Below are 20,854 nucleotides of genomic sequence, written 5' to 3'. Positions count from 1 at the left end.
GTCTCTATTCTATATGTAATTACCTAATGGGTCTTTGTAGAGATACAAGGAGGCGTGTGTTGATTAAAGCCTTGTTAATCCCAAGTCCAAGGCTCACTGGCCCAATGTGGGATTTTGAGAAATGCTGAATCTCAATCAAGTCCCTACCCTAGACCTGCTGAATTAGAAACTGAATTTTAACAGGATTCCCAATTGAGGTCAATACTTCAACTTGAAAAATTGCCCTAAAAAATTTATAGAATACTGGGCTTCAAGGCAAGAAACTAAGCCAGAAAGAGGAGAAATAGAATCCCTCATTAAGCTGTAAAATCTATGTGGTGTAGTTAACATTTATTTATGCTTTTAAAAGTATTCTAAATAAATTTTTTTTTTTTTTTTTTGAGACGGAGTGCAGTGTCGTGTTCTGGGCTCACTGCAAGCTCCGCCTCCCAGGTTCACGCCCTTCTCCTGCCTCAGCCTCCCGTGTAGCTGGGACTACAGGTTCCCGCCACCACGCCCAGCTAATTTTTTTGTGTGTTTACTGGAGATGGGGTTTCACTGTGTTAGCCAGGGTGGTCTCGATCTGACCTTGTGATCTGCCTGCCTTGGCCTCCCAAAGTGCTGGGATTACAGGCGTGAGCCACTGTGTCTGACCCTTAAGCACATAAAATTTTAAGAAGTGGGTATTACACTTCATGAACTGGAAAATCTAGACGGCTGATCTAAATAAGTGGACTGGTTTTTATGGATAGACTTTAATTTTTAGAGATAGGGTTTCTTGCTCATCACTCAGGCTGGAGTGTAGTCAGTCACAGCTTGCTGCAACTCCAGGGCTCAGGCAATCCTCCTGCCACAGCTTCTGCCATATAGGCTTATGCCACCACACCTGGCTAATTTTTGGGGGTAGAGATGAGTGGGATTTCTATGTTACCCTAGGCTGGTCTTGAACTTATGGCTTCAAGCAATGCTGCTCCTGCGGCGCCCCCAGAGTGTAGGGATTACAGGTGTGAGCCACTGTGCCTGGCCTAAAATAATAGTTTGACCAAATGTTTTAACTTTCTTACAAGGATATTTGGTTTTTTTGAAGGATGGCATTTTACAGAATGTTACTAGGGATCAGTCTCCATCTCCATGGTTTTGTTCCCATAAATGCACCTGGGCTGTGTAATAGAGCAGGGGACAGGAAAGCACCTGTAATTGTGACCACTTCTGGGGAAGAGGAGGGACTACGGTGAATTTCCAGTAGCCATTGTCACCTTCCTTTCACTGCTTACATAGCTTTCAAGAAAAATTAGCACCCTGCTGCTGAAGCTCCCAAGGTCAACTCTAGGCTTCACATTAAACACAGAAAACAAGTGAATAATACACGATAAACGTGGAAATAATACACATTTTGAACATTTCTTTACAAATGTGCATGGGCCTGGGCAGGTGGCAGTCTGAGCTGGTCTCCTAGACTATGCATCAGTTTCCGTAGCAGCACCCAGGATTTGCGCAGTCTCTGCGCTTTCACCCTGAGGAGGAGCGTCTTCAGGCAGGGTGGTTTGGCCTTGGAGGCCCTTGGCAGGCGACCCAGTCCCAATGTCTGTGCCTCCCTCTCTCCTGGCATCACTTCCTTGTCTAGGAAAGACCTAGCCGCAAACGCCCCTACCTCGCTACCCCCAGGCAAGTGCCTGCCACCCGTCTGGTCAGTCACAGTCTCTGCCCTCCCCTGGCAACGCTTCCCCCCCACTTCCGGTAACAACTGGAACCCCAGGCCTCACTTTTCTGGACGAAACATAACCTGGCCCTTCCTGGGGTACCTCTAGAGCGGAGAAGGCATTCCCGCCCCTGGCAGTCCTGGGGTGTGTCATATTGGGCTAGGCCTGTGCGCAGGCACATTGGGTGGAGAAATCTGGACATGTATGGGAGATATGAGGATGTAGTGAGCCATGATCTCAGCCTGGTGACAGTGAGACCCTGTCTCAAAAACAAAAACCTGAAGGCAGACGTATGCCCTTCTTCTGATTTCCTTAAATGCCTTTGTTTAGGGAAGCCAGCTCACCACTTGAAAAGTCAGTTTCCCCTATTACAGCTCTTCATACATTTTCATCTTTGCAGGATTTACATAAATGTAATTAAATAAGTGTGTAATTGCTTGTTTAACGTTAAGTTTGGGTTTTTTTGAACCCAAAATTTTGAACGGATCTCGCTCTGTCACCCAGGTTGGAGTGCAGTGGCGTGATCTCAGCTCACGGCAACCTCTGCCTCTTGGGTTCAAGTGATTTTCCTGCCTCGGCCTCCTGAGTAGCTAGAATTACAGGTGCCTGCCACCACACCTGGCTAAGTTTTGTATTTTTAGTAGAGACGGTCAGGCTGGCCTGGAATTCCTGACCTTAAGTGATCCACCTGCCTAGGCCTTACAAAGTGGTGGGATTACAGGCATGAGCCACTGAGCCCGGCCTAATGTAGTTAATTTAAATGACATTTCTTAACCTTTATTAAAATAGCAAATATTTGGCCAGGCACTGTGGCTTACTCCTGTAATCCCAGCACTTTGGGAGGCTGAGGTGGGAGGATTACCTGAGCCCAGGAGTTCAAGACCAGCCTGGGCGACAGAGCAAGACCCTGTCTCTACCTCTGACCCTGCCACCCCCCAAAATTGAAGTATTAGCGGGGCATAGGGGCAGGTGCCTGTAGTTGCAGCTACTTGGGAGGCTCAGGTAGGAGGATCCTCTAGAAAGCAGAGGTTGCAGTGAGCCAAGATTGTGCCGCTGCACTGCAGGCAAGGCAACAGGAAGATCTTGTCTCAAAAAAAAGCAAATATGGCAGAGTAACAGGATTGTTTTCTATGTTATAGATGATTTGATAGAGCAATATTATGGGTATTTACATTCTTTAAAGAAAACAAGAATGTTAATTATAAACCAGGCATGGTGGCTCATGCCTGTAATCCCAGCTACTCAGAGGAAGAGGCTGAGGATGGAGGGATGACTTCAGGCCAGGAGTTCGAAATCAGCCTAAATAACATAGTGAGACCCTGTCTCTTAAAAATAAAGTCAATTATAAAATTATTTTCAGTAAGATCCCTTATCAGAATTACAGGTTTTGAAAGTTATGTTACTAGGCTTATGTATGCTAAGTAATTACTGCTTACAAAGTTGTAGACTGAGTAAGAAAAATCAACCAAAGAGTGAAGCGTGCCGGGGCTGGCAATAGGGGGATCCATCACTACTACTATCCCTAAAGAGGCAAAAGAAGGGAGCAGCAGTGGGAACCCAGAAAGTATAGGGTTAGGCCAGGCACGGTGGCTCACGCCTGTAATCCCAACACTTCAGGAGACTGAGGCAGGTGGATCACCTGAGGTCAGGTATTCGAGACCAACCTGACCAACAAGGTGAAACTGTCTCTACTAAAAATATAAAAATTAGGCCGGGCGCGGTGGCTCAAGCCTGTAATCCCAGCACTTTGGGAGGCCGAGACGGGCGGATCACGAGGTCAGGAGTTTGAGACCATCCTGGCTAACACGGTGAAACCCCGTCTCTACTAAAAAATACAAAAAGCTGGCCAGGCGAGGTGGCTGGCGCCTGTAGTCCCAGCTACTCGGGAGGCTGAGGCAGGAGAATGGCGTAAACCCGGGAGGCGGAGCTTGCAGTGAGCTGAGATCCGGCCACTGCACTCCAGCCCGGGTGACAGAACAAGACTCTGTCTCAAAAAAAAAAAAAAAAATTATATATATATATATAATATATAATATATAATATATATAAATATAATATATATATAATATATAAAATATATATATATAAATAAGCCGGGTGTGTTGGAAGGTACCTGTAGTCCCAGCTACTTGGGAGGCTAAGACAGGAGAGTTGCTTGAACCTGGGAGGTGGAGGTTGCAGTGAGCTGAGATCACGCCACTACACTCCAGCCTGGGCAATGGAGAGAGACTCCGTCTCAGAAAAAAAAAAAAAAGAAAATGTAGGGATAGAAGATAGTCTTCAGACAGAAGTGGTGCCTACAGAAATATGCCAAATCCATAATCCAGCTAGGGAATAAATACCTTGACCTCATTTCTTCCAAACCTGTGATCTTATGTAGGTACTATGGACTGGCAGGACCCAGGAAGACAGAGGGCAAGAGAGTTTACTAATGCAGTCCATTCAGGCCAGCACTCAGGGACACAACATGGAGACCAGTGGAGAGCAGTTCTAACAGGGCAGACAGAAAATATCTAGCACAGTATTTTTTTCAACAGGATATGGCAACAATTAAAAAAATTGGAGTCTTATAAGAAGTCTTCAAATTATATTTATACATATTTATTAACAAAGAACAGAACAAGTGATGTGTCTAATTGAATTTTTCTAGATGCTGGAATCTTCCATCGTATATGCTAGTCTTTACAATGTGACATTGGCACTCCTTCAATCTAGAAGTAGAGTCTGTTTCCCTAATCCTGGAATCTGTGACTATGGAGGGAGTGACACTGTGTGAATTCTGAGACTAAGTCATAAAAAGTGAAACACAGATTCCACCTAGTTCTCTTGGGATACTTGTTCTTAAAACCAGCCCCCATGCTTTGAGGAAGCCCAGGCCAATGGAGAGGCCAGGTGTGGGCGTTCAGGCAGACAGCCAACATCAACCACCAGACTTCTGAGTGAGGAAACCTTTGCAAGGATTCCAGCCCCAGCCCCTAATCTGACTGCAACTGCATGAGAGGCCCTGTGTGAGAACCACACCAATTCTCAGAACTATGAGAGATAATAATAAAGTAATACTTATGTTAAGGTACCAAGTTTTGGGATAATTGGTTATGCCACAATAGAGAAATGATACAGTTCAGAACAGGTTTTTGTTGTTTGTTTTTTTGAGCCAGACTCTCACTCTGTCGCCCAGGCTGGAGTACGGTGGCGCGATCTCAGCTCACTGCAATCTCCGCCTTCCAGATTCAAATGCTTCTCCTGCCTCAGCCTCCCGAGTAGCTGGGACTAAATGTGAACGCCGCTATGCCCAGCTATTTTTTTTGTATTTTTAGTAGAGACGGGGTTTCACCGTGTTGCCCAAGCTGGTGTCGAACTCCTGAGCTCAGGTGATCCACCCACCTCAGCCTCCCAAAGTGCTGGGATTACAGGTGTGAGCCACTGCACCCAGCCCAGTTTTTAAAAATGATACATTATCATGTTGCACAGAAAAGTTATGTTGAAAGTCCTGTGAATATTCTTTTTTTTTTTTTTTTTTTTTTGAGACGGAGTCTCCCTCCGTCGCCCAGGCTGGAGCGCAGTGGCCGGATCTTAGCTCACTGCAAGCTCCGCCTCCCGAGTCCACGCCATTCTCCTGCCTCAGCCTCCCGAGCAGCCGGGACCACAGGCGCCCGCCACCTTGCCCGGCTAGTTTTTTGTATTTTTTTAGTAGAGACGGGGTTTCACCGCGTTAGCCAGGATGAGTCTCGATCTTCTGACCTCGTGATCCGCCCGCCTCGGCCTCCCAAGAAAGTCCTGTGAATATTCTTAATACATCCTTATAAAATCAGAGTTGTTGAGCAATTTTTATCACACATAATCTTTCCCTTTCCTTTCTATACTGCTTTTTTATCACTTCCAGAAACTTTATGAACATTTACTTTTTTTTAAGGTCAGACTTGCAGATTTTAATTTGCAGTATAAACAAATTGGTAATATAGAGCTCAGTTTTACTGGCAGGAATGGAGAAAAGAATGAATAGGAATTTTTTTTTTCTTTTCGAGACAGGGTCTTACTGTGTCACCCCAGCTGAAGTGCAGTGGTGCGATCAGGGCTCACTGCAGCTTCGACCTCCCAGGCTCAAGCAATCCTCTCACCTCAGCCTCCCGAGTAGCTGGGACTACAGGGGCAGGCCACCATGCTTGGCTCATTTTTTATTTTGTAGAGATGAGGTCTCGCTATGTTGCCAGGGCTGGTCTTGGACTTCTGGGCTCAAAGGATTCTCCTGCCTTGGCCTCCTAAGTGCTGGGATTACAGGCTTGAGCCACCGTGCCAGCCAGGATTCTTAATAACAGTAACATAAGAAGGATACAAGCACTACTCTTCCCCAATAACTATTGGATTTCCTGGAAAATCCAAGAGTGACAAAACCACATATAATTTTTTTTGTTTTTTTTTTTTTGATACAGAATCTTGCTCTGTTGCCCAGGAGTGCAGTGGCGCGATCTGGACTCACTGCATGCTCTGCTTCCCGGGTTCACACCATTCTCCTACCTCAGCCTCCTGAGTAGCTAGAACTACAGTCACCCGCCACCATACCTGGCTAATTTTTTTGTATTTTTAGTAGAGACAGGGTTTCACTGTGTTAGCCAGGATGGTCTCGATCTCCTGACCTCGTGATTCGCCTGTCTTGGCCTGCCCAAATGCTGGGATTACAGGTGTGAGCCACCATGCCCAGCCTAAAACCACGTTTAATTGTTTTAATTTTCTTTTCTTTTTTTTTTTTACACGGAGTCTCGCTCTGTCACCCAGGCTGGAGTGCAGTGGCACAATCTTGGCTCACTGCAAGCTCCACCTCCTGGGTTCATGCCATTCTCCTGCCTGAGGCTCCCGAGTAGCTGGGACTACGGGCGCCCGCCACCACGCCTGGCTAATTTTTTGTATTTTTAGTAGAGACGAGGTTTCACTGTATTAGCCAGGATGGTCTCAATCTCCTGACCTCTTGATCTGCCCGCCTCAGCCTCCCAAAGCGCTGGGATTACAGGCGTGAGCCACCGCCCCCAGCCTGTTTTAATTTTTCATTTCTGGACTTGTGGTGATGTTGTTTTTCCATATTCTATTAGATAAGAAACTGGTTTTGTCTTGTGCAGATTTAGGCCAATTATGCAAGCTCTATTTATTCTATGAAGCATCACTTTTCCACTGAATCTCATTATAAATTTTCTATTCTGTTCTGCTGATTTATGTGTCATTTCCTGTGTATCATATTGTATTCATTACTAAAGCCATTTATTAAGTTTTAATTCTTCATAAGGCAAGCCCCTCCTTGGTATTTTTTTTTTTTTTTTTTAATTTTTGTGACAGGTTCTCGTTTGGTTGACTAGGCTGAAGTGTGGTGCCATGATCACAGCTCACTGCAGCCTCAAACTCCTGGGCTCAAGCAGTCCTCCCACTTCAGCCTGCCAAGTAGCTAGAACTACAGGTGTACACCATCACGTCCAGCTAATTTTTCTAATTTTTCGTAGAGGCAGAGTCTCACTGTGTTGCCCAAGGTGGTCTCGAACTTCTGAGCTTAAGCGATTCTATTTTTTTTTTTTTTTTGAGATGGAGTCTCGCTCTGTCGCCCAGGCTGGAGTGCAGTGTCGCGATCTCGGCTCACTGCAACCTCCGCCTCCGGGTTTACACCATTCTCCTGCTCTAGCCTTCCAAGTAGCTGGGACTACAGGTGACCACCGTGATGCCCGGCTAATTTTGTTTTTGTATTTTTAGTAGAGACGGGGTTTCACCATGTTAGCCAGGATAGTCTCCATTTCCTGACCTCATGATCCACCCGCCTCGGCCTCCCGAAGTGCTGGGATTACAGGCGTGAGCCACCGCGCCCGGCCACAGCAGTTCCCTGCTTGACTTTTCCCTTTGGCTTAGTGATTTTGGGGCCCCAAGATTTATTTTCCTTTCACACATGTGTAACTGTATCTGTAACATAAATTCCCAGAATTATGATAGCTGAGTCAAAGAGTAAATGCCTTAAGTTTTACAGATACTGCCAAATTGCCTTCCCTAGGGATTGAATCAATCTTCTGTCCTATCAGCAAAATGTGTAGGATTCATCTTTCTTCGGTCTTAACAACAGTGTGTTGTTGAACTTTTAAGATTTTTGCCACATTATTTTACAGTTCCAAAAAACAAAAACAATGACCCACTGAGATTCTGATGGGAATAACGTGACATTTATAAACTCATTTGAGATACTCCTTTGTGATATTGTTTTTATGATATTAAGTCTTCCAACCAGAAAATAGCTTATCTGCCATTTATTCAGATTTCATTTACTTCAAAGTATTTTTTATTTTTATGTTACTATTTACATTTTGTACCTAGATATCTTTTCATTTTAGGGATTACTTTTTCATTTCTGTATCTAACTAGTAGTTGTTAGTGCAGAAAAAAATAATTTTCATATATTCCTTTTATATCCAGCACCTTACTTACCTTAATAACTTTAGCAGTTAGTAATTCTGGCATTGCCTCTCCACTGAGCATGTACGAGTAAACAAGATGGGTGGACCCTGCTGTTCTCCAGTAATAACGCTGATGAGGAAAATGGAAAATGAACAGACAAAAAGAAAATTTATGCAATTGGAAAGAATTAAAATAGTGTCAAATGACAGTACTAAAAGTGAGACGGTAGTCGGGGAAGACCTGCCTCTTTTTAAAAATTTATTTTTATGGCTGGGCACGGTGTCTCACGTCTGTAATCCCAGCACTTTGGGAGGCTGAGGTGGGCGGATCACGAGGTCAGGAGTTCAAGACCAGCCTGGTCAACTCGGTGAAACCCCGTCTCTACTAAAAATACAAAGTAGCTGGGCATGGTGGCAGACACCCGTAATCCTAGCTACTCGGGAAGCTGAGGCAGGAGAATTGTCTGAACCCGGGAGGCGGAGGTTACAGTGAGCCGAGATCAGTGCCATTGCACTCCAGCCTGCGTCACAGGGCAAGACTCCGTCTCAAAAAAAAAAAAAAAAAAAAAAAAAAAAATCAAACAAAAAAACCACACACACACACACACACACACATAAACAAAAATTCTTTTTATTTGTATTATTTTTTTATTTAGAGACTGATTCTCACTTTGTTGTCCAGGCTGGTCTTGAACTCCTGGGCTCAAGCAGTCCTCCCGCCTCGGCCCCGCAATGTGCTGGGATTGCAGCCATGAACCACCACACCTGGCCAAGACCTGCTTCTTGGAGAAGGTGACAACATGCTAAGCTCTAAACGGAAAGAACTTTCCACTTAACGGGAATGAATGGCACTACAGGTTCTTCCTGCCCACTGCAGACAAAACCAATTCACTGAGAAGTGCTACTGCAGTACAGAGTTGCATTAACGTGAGGCTGGCCTCAGGGAGGAAGGGTTACCACTCAAGTAAGTTTTCCTGAAGGCTCAGCTCAGAGGTTAGGGTTTTTCAGCTGGTTTGGTGTGGGCAGAGCAATAGGGATTGGGTGCTGCTGATTGGTTGGAGATGCAATCACAGGGGTGTGGACTACACTCCTCAACAGCTGAGTCCGCCTCTTGGGGGAGGAGTGGGGCAGAGGAAGCGGGTGGGTCATGAGTCACGAGTCCGGGTGGGGTCAGTTAGTTGCCAGAATGCGGAAGTCTCAAAAATGCCTCAAAAGACCAATCTTAGGTTGTACAATAACGACGTTAACCTACAGGAGTAATTGGGGAAGTTACACATCCGATGTCCTCCGAAACAATGGCTGGTTATCATTTACTACTTTTTAGCAGAATTCACCCCTCATATTCCTAACCTCCCGGTCTTTCATTAATTTCATAAAGGCAGTTTCAGCCCCCGAACAAGGAGGGACCTGTTTAAGGGAGGGGCTATGATCATCCTTGCTTAAAAGTTAAACTATACATTCTCCCATGGTGAGCTTGGTTTATGCCCAGAAATGAGCAAAGACAGCCGCCCTACGAGGCTAGAAGCAAGATGGAGTGAGCCATGTTAGATTTCTCTCACTGTCTTTGAAAAGGCGGTTTCCAGGAACAGCGTTCAGAGTAGGGGAGTTTCTATCAGACTCCTTTTGGTCATTTTTTTCTAGTCCTCCGATTCTGAGCGCTTCCCAACCCTTTTCTTGGCGACTCAACTGCTGCTGTCCTTGCCCACGCTGCTTCTCGCGGCTGCGCGAGACCCTGCACAATCCAAAACATTTCACAGCTAAAAGGGTCCCAACTTCCGGAAGCCGCCCGGAAGGGGCGGGGCTTATGGTAGCTCATTTGTACGCATCGGCCCGGTTGTCTGAAGGCTGACGGAAGTGCTATATGTTGTTGCCGGAAGTGGGAAGAGAGAAAGGTTGTGATGGCGGCTGTGGCTGCATCGGAGGTGAGTTCGACAGACTCTACACCGGGGGTTTTGTTGGTGAGGGTTCCGGGGAGCGGCCTGGAGAGAGGTGGAGGCGAAGTCTAGTTTCGCTTCAGGGAGGCTCAGACACTGGGATCAAGTCGGCGGTGGAGGCCCTAGGCCCAGCCTGTGGGGACCAGCGGGGACTCGGCCTGGGCCGTCCTGGGAGAAGCCGAGCTGGCTCTGCCTGAAGCCAGTTCTCCTTGCCGCAGGTGCTGGTGGACAGCGCGGAAGAGGGGTCCCTCACTGCGGCGGCGGAGCTGGCCGCTCACAAGCGCGAACAGAGACTGCGCAAATTCCGGGAGCTGCACCTGTTGCGGGTGAGTAGTCTTGGAGGTCGGCTCTGATCCGTCACCTGGCCAAGCCTTTGCGCTTTTGTAGAGGGGACGAGGAGGCCACACTACTGCGTCTGACAGACCAACAGAGCAGGATCATCTGAGAGGAAAGCTCTGTTCGGTGGTACTCAACCCTGGCAGCACATGGGGATCATTCTGAGAACGTTTGAAAATATACCTGTTCACTCCAGCCCCCCTCCTACCCACATCCAATTTAATGTATCTGGGTTAGGTTTGGGAGTCTCCATTACTAACAATTTCCCTGCTCTATGATTCTGACGAATTCTTCATTTTACCTAGGGAAATATGTAGAGCTAGAGAGGAAGAAACTTGTGTCAGTAAGAGACCTGGTTCGCTTGATTTAAAAAATAATCTTCTGTCAGAATCTGTTTGAAAAGGGAGAAAATAATCATCTGTCTCTAGGACTTCTGGGGGAAAAGAATATAAAGAAAATTAAAAAAATAATGGGAAACCTTTGAAAGTCTATAGCTTGGTAGTTCAGCCAGTTGATAGGGAATCGGATGTTTAAGTGCCCTGGAAGTGCAGAGGAGGAGAGATGAATGCAGTTTGTGGGTCTCCAGGGGGTGCCTCATGTAATAGGTGACACCTAAACTACTGTTTGAAAGCCAGACAACTAAAGGAGTTAGAGAAAGAGAATCCAAGCAAAGGGAACAAATTCAAAGAAAGAGAATTTGTATTAGGGATAAGAATCCAGCAAATAGCTGGCTGCAGTTGGAGCAGAGAAAGAGACAAGCAGACCTTATTTCAGCGTGGAGTGACCTGACAGCTAGACCATGGGTTCACAAAACCCCAGAATCACTCTGACTGTTGTAGTGAGACAAAACAAAGAAGACTTCTCAAATCACAAGAATGACCACATATTTCTTTATTCTGGCTAACACCAGTGACTGTTATTACCAAATACAGCATTAGTCTCACTCCGTTACTTCTGCCTCCTATATAAAAATTTAAGATACCTAATTGTAGAAAGCCTCTACTTTCTGACAGTACCCAATCCAGATCCTTAACCCTCCCCCCAGTCACCTGATACAAACCCAAATCCTGGAACGAGCTCCTCCTAACGCCCTTTCACTCAAATGCCCACCGTTCCCCGTGGTTTGCTCTCTTCTTCTATGCAACAGACTCAACTTTGTTGACCATAGATGTGTTCTTGGTGTCTTTAATTGCAGGGCTTTTCCAGAGCCAAGAATATACTAGGGATGGTAGTTGGGAGGAGTATCTCTCTTTGCCTAGGGAAAGTTAATCTAATAAACAGTTAAAAAGACATGCTTAAATATTTAGAGTGACTGTGTAAGGAACACATGTTTGGAAATTAGGAGGCAGGGCTTCATGGACAAACTGCCACCAGCTTATGACCTAAGAAATGTCTAACTTAAGTTTTCCTTAAGATGATATACTCATTTTGTTTTATACAATTAGGTTTATTTAAAAATAGACACCTCTCCCCGCTACCCCAAGCTTCAAAAAAAAAAAAAAGACTCTTTAATGGTACTTCAAATTCCTTTCATTTTTCATTTGCCAATGTAAACTGTGAAAATATTTTTAAAAGGAGGGGAACTTGAAAGCATTAGAGGCATTAAGATAGGTATTAAATCCTCTAACCCAAATTGAGGCATTTTTCTTGAATTAGGATTAAAAGATAATTGAGGCCCGGTGTGGTGGTGCATGCCTGTAGTCCCAGCACATTGGGAGGCCGAGGCGGGCAGATCACTTGAGGCCAGGAGTTTGAGACCAGCCTGGCCAAACTGCAAAATCCTGTTTCTACTAAAAATACAAAAAAAAATAAGCCAGGCATTGTGGCACATGCTTGTAATCCCAGCTACTTGGGAGGCTGAGGCAGGAGAATTGTTTGAACCCTGGAGGTGAAAGTTGAAATGAGCTGAGATGCTCCAGTACAGTCCAGCTTGAGTGACAGAGTAAGACTCTGTCTCAAAAAAAAAAAAAAAAAAGAGAGAGTATCTTTCACATCATGTGATGTAATTTTGTTTTTTGAGGTGTCTTGCTCTGTCACCCAGGCTGGAGTGCAGTGGTGCAATCTTGGCTCACTGCAACCTCTGCCTCCTGGGTTCAAGTGATTCTCCTGCCTCAGCCTCCCGAGTAGCTGGGATTACAGGTGTGCGCCACCATGCCCGGCTAATTTTTGAATTTTTAGTAGAGACGGGGGTTTCGCCATGTTGGCTAGCCTGGTCTTGAACTCCTGACCTCAGGTGATCCACCTGACTCAGCCTCCCAAAGTGCTAGGATTACAGGCGTGAGCCACCGCGCCTGTCCGATTTAATATTAATGCCAAATAAAGTCTACTTAAGTGCCACTATAGTATGGTCCCCATTGTTGTGAAACCTTGTTCCCATCCAATAAAAAGGGACCACACAACTCAATAGAGGCAAAGCTGATTTTAACCCCCAGGGCTCTGGAACAGCAAACCAGTGCAACTCAACACATTTTTCTTGATTACATAAAAATGTAGACCCTATTAGGCCATTCCCTGGCTTAAAATACTATGATGGCTCTCTGTTGCTTTTAGGATAAAATGGGGTCACCTTATTAATATGTCCTGCCTGACCCTCCTCAAAGAAGGCAAAATGTATCTGGATTTATTTTCATGCTTTAGCTGACAGACTTCTTGTGTTACGGTTTTAGAATGAAGCTCGTAAATTAAATCACCAGGAAGTTGTGGAAGAAGATAAAAGACTAAAATTACCTGCAAATTGGGAAGCCAAAAAAGCTCGTTTGGAGTGGGAACTACAGGAAGAAGAAAAGAAAAAGGTTAGGAACTATTTTATCTTCATAAGTGATTTAGTCAATCATTCTGTTGTATCAAGACACTACAACATGGTGATTGAATACACTGGCTCTTAGGCCAAGCTGCCAGAATTGAAATTCTGGTTCTGTTCAGTACCGACTGCAACACCTTGGGTGAGTTTATTTAACTTCTCTGTACCTCTGTTTTCTCATCAATAAAACAGGAAGTATAACTAATTATTTGAGTTCATTATGAATTCAGTGAGTTAATGCATGTAAAACATTTAAAACAAGGTCTGACACCTGATTAACACTCAATAAGTATCATGTGCTCACTTATATACCATAGTGTATTCCCAAATTTCCTTTAAATACTACTATAGTGGCCGGGTGCAGTGGCTCATGCCTGTAATCCCAGCACTTTGGGAGGCTGAGGCAGGCAGATCACTTGAGGTCAGGAATTTGAGACCAGCCTGGCCAACATGGCGAAACCCCATCTCTACTAAAAATACAAAAATTTAGCCGGGCATGGAGGCATGTGCATAGTCCCAGCTACTTGGGAAGCTGAGACATGAGAATCCCTTGAACCTGGGAGGTGGAGGTTGCAGTGAGCTGAGATCACACCACTGTGCTCCAGCCTGGGTGACGGAGCCAGTGAAACTCCAACTAAAAAAAATACTATTAAAATATTGGTTAATACTTATTGGATCTTTCTTGATATAAAGTAGATCAAATTATTGCTTGTATCATAATTGTAGGTGTCAGCTTTTTTCTTCTTTTTAGGAATGTGCATCAAGAGGAGAAGACTATGAGAAAGTGAAGTTGCTGGAGATCAGTGCAGAAGATGCAGAAAAATGGGAGAGGAAAAAGAAGAGGAAAAACCCTGATCTGGGATTTTCAGGTCAGATTGACCTTCATTGAACTTTACTGACTGGGCTGTTAGTCATTTCCTTCATTGTTTCTGGTTTCAAGAAAGGATGTGCCTCTTGTGCTTCATGGGATATTCTTGATGAGGCCTAAGACCAAGAAAAGTACAAATACGTCTCTTAGGACAGAAGTTAAAAAAAAGGCTGTGCTTCAGTTAGCCGGGTTTTTAAATACTTGATGGTAAAATTTATCAAAGTCTGTTTGTCAGCATCTTCAGGATAGAAGCTATGCTTAGAATAGTGTTTTGGGCATATATTACTTCATATAGATTGAGTGTCCCTTGTCTGAAAATCTGAAATCCAAAATGTTGCAAAATCCAAAACTGTTTGAGTGCCAACATGATGGTGTGATGCTCAAAGGAAATGCTGATTGGAGCATTTCAGATTTTGAATTTAAGTATAATGCAGATATTCCAAAATCTGAAAAAAATCGGAAACACTTCCGATTCCAAGCATTTTGGATAAACGATACTTACCTGTGATAATTTAGATTTTTCTCTCAATAGGAAGGTCCAAACAAGGAAATATATTATCTCGGATTCTCATTTTATATTTTTAGATTATGCTGCTGCCCAGTTACGCCAGTATCATCGGTTGACCAAGCAGATCAAACCTGACATGGAAACATATGAGAGACTGAGAGAAAAACAGTGAGTCCTTTTTTCATCCTGGCTGATGTGGATGTATTTGTGTGTGTGTGTTTGTGTGTGTGTGTGTATGTATACATAAATAGAAACATACTTTAATGCTAAGGTATGGGTTATTAATAGCTGTCTAAGGGTGGTCTCTGTTTTTTCTGGATTTTTTTTTCCTTTGAGACGGAGTCTTGCTTTCTTGCCCACGCTGGAGTGCATTGAATGGTGCGGTCTCAGCTCACTGCAACCTCTGCCTCCTGGGTTCAAGTGATTTTCCTGCCTCAGCCTCCCGAGTAGCTGGGATTACAGGTGCCTGCCACCATGCCCAACTAATTTTTATAGTTTTAGCTGAGATGGGGTTTCACCATGTTGGCCAGGCTGGTCTTGAACTCCTGACCTCAAGTTATCCATCCACCTTGGCCTCCCAAAGTGCTGGGATTACAGGCGTGAGCTACTGCGCCTGGCCCTTCCTTGCCTGGCCCTTGCTTGTTTTTTTTTTTTTTTTTTTAAGAGACAGTGTCTCGCTCTGTTGCCTAAGCTGGAGTGCGTTGACACCGTCATAACTCACTGTAACCTCAAACTTGGGCCTCAAGGGATCCTCCCACATCAGCTTCCCCAGTAGCTAGGATTACAGGCATGTGCCACGATTCCTGGCTAATTAATTTTTTTGTAGAGAGGGGGTCTCACTGTGTTGCCCAGGCTATCTCAAATTCCTGGCCTCAAGTGATCCTCTCTCCTTGGCCTCCCACAGGGTTGAGATTACAGGTGGGAGCCACTGTGCCAGGCCTAGTCTCTGTTTTGACAGCACTGTTTATTGCTTACTTCACAGCAATTAAATTAATCACCTGTTTTTTGTTTTTTGTTTTTTTTCTTAACTGGGCATTCTAAGACTGGTTGTTGATTGGTTAACACTCTGATAGTTGTAGTTACTTAGATATTATTTTAGGAGGCAGAATGCTTTAGTGCTGGGGTTGGTAAACTTTTTCTGTGAAGGACCAGATAGTAAATATTTTCAGCTTTGTGGGCCGTATAGTCTCTGTCACAGCTACTCAGCTGTGCTGCTGCAGTGCAAAAGCGGCTGCAGAGGATTCATAAATGAATCCTCTTTTCATAAACAGGTGGTGGGCTGCTGTAGTTTGGCAGCTTGCTTTAGTGAAAAAGGAAATAACCTCAGGATGGAGCTCTAATCCCAACTCTGTCCCTAGCACTTTGTGACATCTGATAAGTCCTGGAGCCTCTCTGCCTGTTGGCTCTTTGATCTGTAGAGTGAAGGTGTTGGAGGAGTTGATGACTTAGGTTCCTTTCAATTCTGTAACTTTTTATTTTTTATTTTTTTAATTTAATTTTATTTTTTTTTTGAGACGGAGTCTCGCTCTGTCGCCCAGGCTGGAGTGCAGTGGCCGGATCTCAGCTCACTGCAAGCTCCGCCTCCCGGGTTTACGCCATTCTCCTGCCTCAGCCTCCGGAGTAGCTGGGACTACAGACGCCCGCCACCTCGCCCGGCTAGTTTTTTGTATTTTTAGTAGAGACGGGGTTTCACCATGTTAGCCAGGATGGTCTCGATTTCCTGACCTCGTGATCCGCCCGTCTCGGCCTCCCAAAGTGCTGGGATTACAGGCTTGAGCCACCGCGCCCGGCTATTTTTTATTTTTATTTTTATTTTTTTTGAGACAGAATCTTGCTCTATCACCCAGGCTGGAGTGCAGTGGCACGATCTCGTCTCACTGCAAGCTCTATCTCTCGGGTTCAAGTGATTCTCCTGCCAAGTAGCTGGGATTACAGGTGCCCACCAGCATGCCTGGCTAATTTTTTTATATTTTTAGTAGAGATGAGGTTTCACCATATTGGCCAGGCTGGTCTCGAACTCGTGACCTCAGGTGATGCGCCCACCTTGGCCTCCCAAAGTGCCTGGATTACTGACTGGTGTAAGCCACTGCACACGGCCCTGTTTTTTTTTTGAGATGGAGTCTCGCACTGTTGCCCAGGCTGGAGTGCAGTGGCGTGATCTCAGCTCACTGCAACCTCAGCCTCCCAGGTTCAAGCAATCTCCTGTCTCAGCCTCCCAAGTAGCTGGGATTACAGGCGCCTGCCACCACACCCAGCTAATTTTTGTATTTTTAGTAGAGACAGGGTTTTGCCATCTTGGCTAGGCTGGTCTCAAACTCCTGACCTCGTGATCCACCTGCCTCAGCCTCCCAAAGTGCTGGGATTACAGACATGAGCCACCATGCCCAGCCTCCACACGGCCCTATTTTTATTCTTTTAATTAAAAAAATTTGTTTTTTGAGACGGAGTCTCACTTTGTTGCCCAAGCTGGAGCACAGTGGGGCAATCTTAGGTCACTGCAGCCTCCACCTCCCGGGTTCAAGTGCTTCTCCTGCCTCAGCCTCTCCGAGTAGCTAGGACTACAGGTGTGTGTCACCACGCCCAGCTAATTTTTATATTTTTAGTAGAGACGGGGCTTTGCCGTGTTGGCCAGGCTGGTCTTGAACTCCTGACCTCAAACGATCCGCCTACCTTGGCCTCCCAAAGTGCCGGGATTACAGATCAGAGCCACTGCACCCAACCTGTATTTTTTTTAAAGAAAAATTAAAGTAGGATCTCACAGTAAATATATGTGTATATTTTCTTTCTTATCGTGTATGGTAGTTTAGTTTGAAATTTGAAAATGGAGGATTTGCTGGGCGCAGTGGCTCAAGCTTGTAATCCCAGCACTTTGGGAGGCTGAGGCGGGTGGATCACAAGGTCAGGAGTTGTAATCCCAGCACTTTGGGAGGCCGAGGCGGGCGGATCACAAGGTCAGGAGTTCGAGACCAGCCTGGCCAATATGGTGAAACCCCGTCTCTACTGAAAATACAAAAATTAGCCGGGAGTGGTGGCGGACGCCTGTAGTCCCAGCTACTTGGGAGGCTGAGGCAGGAGAATCGCTTGAACCCAGGAGACGGAGGTTGTAGTGGGCCGAGATTGGGCCACTGCACTCCAGCTTGAGAGACAGAGCGATACTCCGTCTCAAAAAAGAAAAAAAAAAGAAAAGAAAGAAAATGGAGCATTTATAGGTTTACCATAAGTTCATTTTGCTGTCTTTTCAGTGGAGAAGAGTTTTTCCCAACATCCAATAGTCTTCTTCATGGAACACATGTGCCTTCCACAGAGGAAATTGACAGGATGGTCATAGATCTGGAAAAACAGTAAGCATTCAGTAGAGCAGCCTGACGTTGTGAATACTTCCTGACAAAATGCACTTAGAATATGCACCTAAATCTGATGTGCTTAGAATGAATTCACAAGATAGAAATTATACTTGCTAATTTTTGACCTGTCGATAGTGGTTTTGGGATGGATAGCAAATATGGGTTGAATATATCTGATTTGGAATGGAGATGCAGAATATTGATGAAATTGAATTGTTGCTATTGAAGAGGAAAGGTCTAAAAAAATGATCCTTCTTTAAGTGTTTTACTTTAATGACCACTCCCCTGTTTGATTTGAAGAAGCAAGAATGTTGTAGTAAATGTTCCTCACTTAGGTTTGTGTTTCTTAATACTGATAGAGGTGACTATTAGGTAGAGCAGAATGAAAATATATTTTAAGAGTTAATACATGTAAAGTATTAAGAATAGTGTCCGGGCTGGGCATGGTGGCTCCTGCCTATAACCCTTTTTTTTTTTTTTTTTTTTTGAGACGGAGTCTCGCTCTGACGCCCAAGCTGGAGTGCAGTGGCCGGATCTTAGCTCACTGCAAGCTCCGCCTCCCGGGTTCACGCCATTCTCCTGCCTCAGCCTCCTGAGTAGCTGGGACTACAGGCGCCCGCCACCTCGCCTGGCTAGTTTTTTGTATTTTTTAGTAGAGACGGGGTTTCACCGTGTTAGCCAGGATGGTCTCGATCTCCTGACCTTGTGATCCGCCCACCTCGGCCTCCCAAAGTGCTGGGATTACAGGCTTGAGCCACCGCGCCCGGCTCCTGCCTATAATCCTAACACTTTGGGAGGCTGAGGCAGAAGGATTGCTTGAGCCCAGAAGTTTGAGAACAGCCTGGGCAACATGGCGAAACCCTGTCTCTACAAAAAAAAAAAAAAATACAAGAATTAGCTGGGCTTGATGGTGCGTGTCTGTAGTCCCAGCTACTTGGGAGACTCAGTCAGGAGGATCACGTGAGTCCAAGAAGTGGAGGGTGCAGTGAACTGTGATTGCAGCACTGCACTCCAGCTTGGGCAACAGAGCAAGACCCTATCTCAGGAAAGAAAAAAAAGTGTCTGGCACATATTATGCCCTCAGTATTAGCTGTGGTTATTATTTAATATAATTTTTTTTTTTTTTTTGAGACAGAGTCTCACTCTTGCCCAGGCTGGAGCGCAGTGTCACGATCTCGGCTCACCACAGCCTCTGCCTCCTGGGTTCAAGTGATTCTCTTGCCTCAGCCTCCTGTGTAACTGGGACTACAGGCGTGTGCCACCACTCCTGGCTAATTTTTGTATTTTTAGTAGAGACAGAGTTTTGCCATGTTGACCAGGTTGGTCTCAAACTCCTGGCCTCAGGTGATCCACCTGCCTTGGCCTCCCAAAGTGCTGGGGTTACAGGCATGAGCCACTGCGCCTGGGCTATTTAATATTGTTATAGTTATCTTCTTTTTTAGAAAATGTATTTAAATTTTTTTTTTTTTTTTTTATAGTGATGGAGTCTCTCTATGTTGTCCAGGCCCTGGTCTGGAACTCCTGGGCTTAAGCGATCCTCCCAGAGTACCTTTTGGGAGGCCTTGTCCTCCAAAAATAGTGGGATTACAGGCATGGGATTACAGCCGCCATGCCCAGCCAATAGTTATCTTCTTTTAAGTGGTTCTTCAGTACAGTCAAGTTCCCAACAAGGAATCATTGCTCTAGCATTCTGAAGATTAATTTGTTGTATTTACTGGATTTCACAGTTCATATTCTGAGTTGTGCCATTAATTCAGTTTCAACTTGAACTTGGTGAAAACTGGCCTGGTTTCCTCTAGCCCTCACAACGTGTGCTAGTCTAAATGTAGATTTTATTCCTGTTTGGTCATGTTTTATTAAGATCCAAAGAGAAGGCAATTTTGAATTTTGTAAATTTTCTTCTTTCTCCAGGATTGAAAAACGAGACAAATATAGCCGGAGACGTCCTTATAACGATGATGCAGATATCGACTACATTAATGAAAGGAATGCTAAATTCAACAAGAAAGCCGAAAGATTCTATGGGAAATACACAGCTGAAATTAAACAGAATTTGGAAAGAGGAACAGCTGTCTAATCCCTTCAAGAACTGTTTATAGAAGCTTGAGAATGGGGTAAAAATTTCTGCTAGCAAAATCAAGTTCTTTTTGAAATTTTATCAGTAATCCAGAATTTAGTAGTCTATGCCTTCTCACTCAGCATTTAGAAATAAAAATGTGATTTCTTAAACGTATATCCTTTCATGTATATTTCCACATTTTTGTGTTTGGATATAAGATGTATTTCTTGTAGTGAAGTTGTTTTGTAATAATCTACTTTGTATACATTCTAATTATATTATTTTTCTATGTATTTTAAATGTATATGGCTGTTGAATCTTTGAAGCATTTTGGGCTTAAGATTGCCAGCAGCATACATCAGATGCAGTCATTGTTGCTATCATTGTGGAATTTGATAGAGTCTAGACTCAGGGGCCACTTGGGGTTGTGGACTCCAAAGGCAAGGACAGTGATGAGGAAGATGGCAGTGGCCACTGGAGGGCTGGAGCAGTCTCTCCTCATGGCGGCCTGTGACCAAGGTCAGGGAGGAGTGGAGCTATTCTCCCATGATACTGACCATGTGCAGTTCCCTTTTTAAAAAGCAATAAAATGCTTTGGATTAGAATTCCTAACATTTTAAATCTATTATTTAAAACAAATATTTGTATGTATACATTTGTTCATACACATACATGCTTCCATTCTACAAACACTGAAAGAACGTTTTATTATGGGAAATTCCATGCACCCAATGCCCTTGGTGAATCCCGTATACCCAGTACCCTGTTCAACAATCATCAACTCATGGCCAATCCTGCTTCATCTTTATTTCCATTTACTTTCTTCATGACTCTTATTTTGATGCAAATACTAGATGTATAATTTCATCTATAAATATTTTAGTATGTATCTCTGAAAGATAAAAAC

At 44.5% G+C, this 20,854-nt stretch overlaps 1 protein-coding gene across 1 annotated transcript; it reads left to right on the top strand.

Moving 5' to 3' along the window:
* The first annotated feature begins 9,880 nt into the window (after positions 1–9,880).
* On the top strand, positions 9,881–20,559 carry SYF2 (SYF2 pre-mRNA splicing factor). The gene is made up of 7 exons (XM_030942598.1): positions 9,881–10,020; positions 10,251–10,358; positions 13,035–13,160; positions 13,920–14,037; positions 14,622–14,712; positions 17,787–17,885; positions 19,800–20,559. Exons 1-7 carry the CDS (start codon positions 9,997–9,999, stop codon positions 19,963–19,965), a joined length of 732 nt encoding a protein of 243 aa, XP_030798458.1. The 5' UTR covers positions 9,881–9,996; the 3' UTR covers positions 19,966–20,559.
* The last annotated feature ends 295 nt before the right edge of the window (positions 20,560–20,854 follow it).

The sequence above is a fragment of the Rhinopithecus roxellana genome, chromosome 12 (genome assembly GCF_007565055.1).
Source record: "Rhinopithecus roxellana isolate Shanxi Qingling chromosome 12, ASM756505v1, whole genome shotgun sequence".
Taxonomy (NCBI): domain Eukaryota; kingdom Metazoa; phylum Chordata; class Mammalia; order Primates; family Cercopithecidae; genus Rhinopithecus; species Rhinopithecus roxellana.
The sequence above is the reverse complement of the archived record's forward strand: the minus strand, read 5'-3'. Positions and strand labels throughout refer to the sequence as shown.